Source organism: Macaca thibetana, chromosome 19 (genome assembly GCF_024542745.1).
Source record: "Macaca thibetana thibetana isolate TM-01 chromosome 19, ASM2454274v1, whole genome shotgun sequence".
In the NCBI taxonomy this organism is placed as follows: domain Eukaryota; kingdom Metazoa; phylum Chordata; class Mammalia; order Primates; family Cercopithecidae; genus Macaca; species Macaca thibetana.
In genome coordinates this window covers 38,542,101-38,548,118 of record NC_065596.1, presented here as the reverse complement: position 1 = coordinate 38,548,118, position 6,018 = coordinate 38,542,101, and the positions used below count along the sequence as shown (strand labels likewise).

The 6,018-nt window shown below is 48.2% G+C and overlaps 3 protein-coding genes across 4 annotated transcripts in view; 1 reads left to right on the top strand and 2 right to left on the bottom strand.

The window, feature by feature from the left end:
* ERVK3-1 (endogenous retrovirus group K3 member 1) overlaps window positions 1-6,018 on the bottom strand; it is a 226,536-nt gene that overhangs the window by 34,812 nt on the left and 185,706 nt on the right. The window lies entirely within an intron of this gene.
* Window positions 1-6,018, top strand: part of ZSCAN18 (zinc finger and SCAN domain containing 18) — a 407,087-nt gene that overhangs the window by 217,666 nt on the left and 183,403 nt on the right. The gene's annotated exons all lie outside the window — the stretch shown is intronic.
* Window positions 2,429-6,018, bottom strand: part of ZNF544 (zinc finger protein 544) — a 34,671-nt gene continuing 31,081 nt past the window's right edge. Inside the window, exon 7 of the mRNA XM_050768583.1 lies at window positions 2,429-3,228. Coding sequence (XP_050624540.1) covers window positions 3,200-3,228 — 29 coding nt within the window. The 3' untranslated portion in view covers window positions 2,429-3,199. The remainder of the gene's footprint in view (window positions 3,229-6,018) is intronic.

The window sequence follows — 6,018 nt, the reverse complement described above, 5'->3', positions numbered from 1 at the left end:
GTGCGATCTCGGCTCACTGCAAGCTCCGCCTCCCGGGTTCACGCCATTCTCCTGCCTCAGCCTCCCGAATAGCTGGGACTACAGGCGCCCACAACCGCGCCCGGCTAATTTTTTTTTTTTTTTGTATTTTTAGTAGAGACGGGGTTTCACCGTGGTCTCGATCTCCTGACCTTGTGATCCGTCCGCCTCGGCCTCCCAAAGTGCTGAGATTACAGGCCTGAGCCACCGCGCCCGGCGTGATATGTCTTTTCTGTGGGTCTGTTGTAGTCCATTAAAACGTTTATTAAAAGTCGGGCGCAGTGGCTAACCCCTATAATCCCAGCACTTTGGGAGGCTGAGGCGGGCGGATCACGAGGTCAGGAGTTCGAGACCAGCCTGGCCAATATGGTCAAACCCGTCTCTACTAAAAATACAAAAATTAGCTGGGCGTGGTGGCAGACACCTGTAGTCCCAGTTTCTCAGGGGGCTGAGGCAGGAGAATCGCTTGAACTTGGGAGGTGGAGGTTGCCGTTAGCCGAGGTCCGGCCACTGCACTTCAAACCGCAACAATTTTTAATTTTGTTTAATTTTTACTAAGAGCCAGACACATAGCAGGGAAGAATGTAGTTACTTGTTATTTGCTCACTCCCATGGGGCTGATGGTGTAGTCTGAGGGAATGAAGATCAACCATGACATGGCCCTTCACACAGTGTTGAAGGAGTGAAGAAGTCACCAGTGGGGATGGAGCAGCTGACTCCTGAGGGGCTCGAACTGGCCACACTCTCTCACATCCTTCTGGCCCTGTACCCTCTCTGCTCTTTGCTGGACCTCGCTCCTGAGAAGGAGCAGGTGTTAGGCAAGTTACACAAAATTATGAGAGGACATGGTTTTGGACTGAGCTCCTGCTCTAGGCCTCATGAGACCATACCAAACCAAGACAGAGTCACTTAGGCTAAATGCCACATAATCAGATTGATACTTTAAGCAGGTAGATCCCTCAACAAACCAGATTTCCAGTCTATCTGCGTCAGCATAATAAGGAAGTCCCCTCTGCTTTAATCCCTACAAGAAAAGTAACCTAGTTAGTTAACTAATTAGCCTTTTCTCTATTGTTCTGTTTCCTTGTTCCCACCTTACAAAAACCACTATTCTACCATTGCCCGGTGGGATCCATCATTCTGTTTTGCAGAGTGGAGGCTGCCCAGATTCATGAATCACAAATAAAAGCCAATTTGGTCTTTAACCAAATTTGTTAAAATTTTTTCTTTTGGCTAGGTGCAGTGGATCATGCCTGTAATCCCAGCACTTTGGAAGGCTGAGGTGGGTAGATCACCTGAGGTCAGGAATTTTGAGACTAGCCTGGCCAACATGGTGAAACCCTGTCTCTACTACAAATACAAAAATTAGCCAGGTGTGGTGGCAGGTGCCTGTAAACCCAGCTACTTGGGAGGCTGAGACAGGAGAATCGCTTGAACCCAGGAGGTGGAGGTTGCAGTGAGCCAAGATTGCGCCACTGCACTCCAGCCTGGGCGACAGAGTGAGACTCCATCTCAAAAAATAATAAAAATAAAATTCTGTCTTTTGACAGATGTCTTCACTCACCTGAGCAAGCGGCAGCTGCTGTGGGAACTCGATCAGGCAGCCTTCCAGGAGACCAAATCTGTCTTCTATTGGGAGTCCCAAAAAGCTGCCAGCAGCACCCCCTTCTCTGCAGGCAAAGAAGATACTAGGAGGATCTATTGCCTTACCCTGAACAGTGGCCACCAGTGTTGGAGAGGTAGGGGCAGGTGTGCAAGGATCTATTATCTTCTCTTTAGGGGAAGCCTGTGTGTTCTTTTTTTGTTGTTTTTTGAGACAGGGTCTCACTCTGTTGTCCAGGCTGGAATGCAGTGGTGCAATCTTCACCCACTGTAACCTCTGCTTCCCAAGCTCAAGTTATCCTCCAACCTCAGCCTCCCGAGTAGCTGGGAGCACAGGTGAGAGCCACCACACCGGGCTTTTTTTTTTTTGCTTTTTTTTTTTTTTTGAGATGGAGTCTCGCTTTGTCGCCCAGGCTGGAGTGCAGTGGTGCAATCTTAGCTCACTGCAAGCTCTGCCTTCCGGGTTCACGCCATTCTCCTGCCTCAGCCTCCGAGTAGCTGGGACTACAGGCGCCCGCCATCACGCCCGGCTAGTTTTTTGTATTTTTAGTAGAGACGAGGTTTCACCGTTAGCCAGGATGGTCTCGATCTCCTGACCTCGTGATCCGCCCGCCTCGGCCTCCCAAAGTGCTGGGATTACAGGCGTGAGCCACTGCGCCCGGCCGGGCTAATTTTTATAGAGACTGGATTTTGCCATGTTGCCCAGGCTGGTCTCGAACTCCAGAGCTCAAAGCAATCTTGTCTGCCTCAGCCTCTGAAAGTGCTGGGATTACAGGAATGAGCCACTGTGCCCAAACCTGTGTGTTCATTTTGGAGCCAGTCACTGGGCTCAGCTTTCCTCCTAGTTCTAATGGTATGGAATCTGTTATTTTGATGTCCTATTATTTCCTCTTTCCTCCTCATCTTCTTCTTTTTTTTTTTTTTAATTTTTGAGACAAGGTCTTGTCTGTTGCCCAGTCCAGAGAGCATCACGGCTCACTGCAGCTTCAACCTCTTGGGCTCAAAGGATTCTCCCACCTCAGCCTCATGCCACCATGCCCGGCTCATTTTTGTATTTTTTTTTTTTTTTGTAGAGATATGGTTTTGCAATGCTGCCTAGGATGGTCTTGAGCTTCTGATCTTAAGCAGTCCACCCATCTTGACCTCCCAAAGTGCTGGAATTACAAAAACGCACCCAGTCTATTTTTTTTTTTTTCTAGTTCTTGTTTATCTCCTTGATTATAAGGTAGGAGTTTGTCTATTGCAGTAGTTCTTAAAGTGTGGGTCAGGGAGCCCTAGATGTTCCTGAGATCCTTTCAAGGTATCAGTGGGTTCAAAACTAAGTTCATAATAATAATAAGATGTTGGCATTTTCTTTTGTTGCCAGAGGGCTCAGGAGGGTCACTGGATGCCAGTGGCAGTTGGTGTCCAGGTTCTTGAAGCCATCGCAGGAAAGAATTCAGGGATAAATCAGAATAAGCAGAAAAGCCAGAAGCTTTCATTGCAAAGTGAAAGGAAACACGGGAGACAAGTGTGAGGGAGTGGTTCCTGGCTCCTGAGTCACACCCAACGTTGTCTGCATTTCTCCTTTCATGGGTGTTTAATTATGGGTGGAATAGTCACTGGTATCTGGAAAAGGAGGGGATTTCAGGCACCGTGCTCCCCCCACCCCCACCCCAGTTACCACCCCCTTTCTCCCGTATTTGGGTTTGCCTGGAAGAGTCATGGACATGTCACCCTGACCAGTTTTGGCTGTCTTCTCTCCCTTATTTTGGGTTTTGTTATTCTGTGGTTTCTTTGCCTACTGCTTGTTTTAGTTGTCGTGTGGGTTTTTCCATTCTCCTGGACTACCCAGTGCTATTCCTCTCTCACTCTCATTTTCATGGGAATATACAATACAGTTGTCCAGAGGCTGCTGGATGAGTCATATTGTAACAGATGCAATGGGGACATGCAGCTATGGGAACTCAACTGCCTTCAGTGAAGCCAGACATTAAGGAGATTTGAAAAAATATCATACAATGCCACTCTTCTCCCTATTTCTGTTTTGGAAAATGCTGTTTTTCATAAAGTAGGTGATTTTTAAAAATATGTTGTATTAGTCATGTGGGCGCTGGTAACAACGTACCACAAATGGGGTGGCTTAAACAACATAAATTTATTGTTACAGTTGTAGAAGCCAGAAGTCTGAGATCAATGTGTTGGCACAGTTGGTTCCTTCTGAGGGCTACAAGAAAGTATATGTTCCATCCCTTTCCTTAGTTTTTGGTGGTTTGCTGCCAATCTCTGGCATTCCTTGGCTTGTAGATCTCTGACTTTGTCTTCAAATGGCATTTTCCCTGTGTATGTGACAAGCTGTCTGTCTCCAAATTTCTGTTTTTATAAGGACAATAGTCATAATGGACCAGGGCTCACTCTAATGATCTCATTTTAGCTCTTTAAAGATGCTGTCTCCAAGGCCGGGCGCGGTGGCTCAAGCCTGTAATCCCAGCACTTTGGGAGGCCGAGGCGGGCGGATCACGAGGTCAGGAGATCGAGACCATCCTGGCTAACACGGTGAAACCCCGTCTCTACTAAAAAATACAAAAAACAGGCCGGGCACGGTGGCTCAAGCCTGTAATCCCAGCACTTTGGGAGGCTGAGACGGGCGGATCACGAGGTCAGGAGATCGAGACCATCCTGGCTAACACGGTGAAACACCGTCTCTACTAAAAAATACAAAAAACTAGCCGGGCGAGGTGGCAGACGCCTGTAGTCCCAGCTACTTGGGAGGCTGAGGCAGGAGAATGGCGTGAACCCGGGAGGCAGAGCTTGCAGTGAGCTGAGATCCGGCCACTGCACTCCAGCCTGGGTGACAGAGCAAGACTCCGTCTCAAAAAAAAAACACAAAAAACAAAAAAAACAAAAAACAAAAAACTAGCCGGGAGAGGTGGTGGGCGCCTGTAGTCCCAGCTACTCGGGAGGCTGAGGCAGGAGAATGGCATGAACCTGGGAGGCGGAGCGTGCAGTGAGCCGAGATGGCGCCACTGCACTCCGGCCTGGGCAACAGAGCAAGACTCTGTCTCCAAAAAAAAAAAAAAAAAAAAAATTAACAGCCAATATAGGCTGAGTGCGATGGCTCACGCCTGTAATCCCAGCACTTTGGGAGGCTGAGGTGGGCGGATCAGTTGGAGACCAGCCTGACCAACATGGTGAAACCCCGTGTCTACTAAAAATAGAAAAATTAGCCGGGCGTGGTGGCGCCTACCTGTCATCCCAGCTACTCAGGAGGCTGAGGCAGGAGAATTGCTTGAACCCGGGAGGTGGAGGTTACAGTGAGCCGAGATCGCGCCACTGCACTCCAGCCTGGGCGACAGAGTGAGACTCCTCAAAAAAAAAAAAAAAAAAAAAAAAAAAAAAAAAAAAAAGCCAATACCTGGGGTTCATGTCACAGCTATGCAAATGCCATTCCCTGAAGGGTCAATCAACACATCTGACTGCATCTCCTCCTCCTCTATTTAAATTTCATGAGCTTTTTGCCCCTCCAGCAGGAATTACTACATCAATGTCAAGTGAACACCACTTTCTAAAGTTACCTTCACATAGGAACTATAACCCTCTAGCAGGATTTGTATAGTATGAGCACAATTTACCTTGTAGCTTTCAATTACAATTTTTTTTTTAAGTTATGGGTGAATAAACATTCATTTTCTTACCCTATTCCTCTCCTAGATTGAAAACTCTTTTCTCTAGAGAAGGTTCTGCCATGCCATCTGTTCTGTGTTTGTTTTGTGACAGGGTCTCATTCTGTCACCCAGGCTGGAGTGCAGTGGCACGATCTCGACTCACTGCAACCTCTGCCTTCTGGGTTCAAGCAATTCTGTCCTGCCTCAGCCTCCTGAGTAGCTGGGATTACAGGCGTGCACCACTGCGCCTGGCTAATTTTTGTATCCTTAGTAGAGACAGGGTTTCACCATCTTGGCCAGGCTGGTCCCAAACTCCTAACCTAGAGTGATCCACCTGCCTCGGTCTCCCAAAGTGCTGGGATTACAGGCGTGAACCACCATGCCCAGCCCTGCCATCTGTTTTTTTTTTTTTTTTTTTTGAGACAGAGTCTCGCTTTGTCGCCCACACTGGAGTGCAGTGGCACAATAGCTCAATGCAACCTCCACCTCCCGGGATCAAGCAATTCTCCTGCCACAGCCTCCTGAGTAGCTGAGATTACAGGCATGCACCACCACACCTGGCTAATTTTTGTATCTTTAGTAGAGACAGGGTTTCACCATCTTGGCCAGGCTGGGCTCAAACTCGTAACCTAGACTGATCCACCTGCCTGGGTCTCCCAAAGTGCTGGGATGACAGGCATGAGCCACCATGCCCGCCCCTGCCATCTGTTTTTTTTTTTTTTGAGACAGAGTCTCGCTTTGTCACCCACGCTGG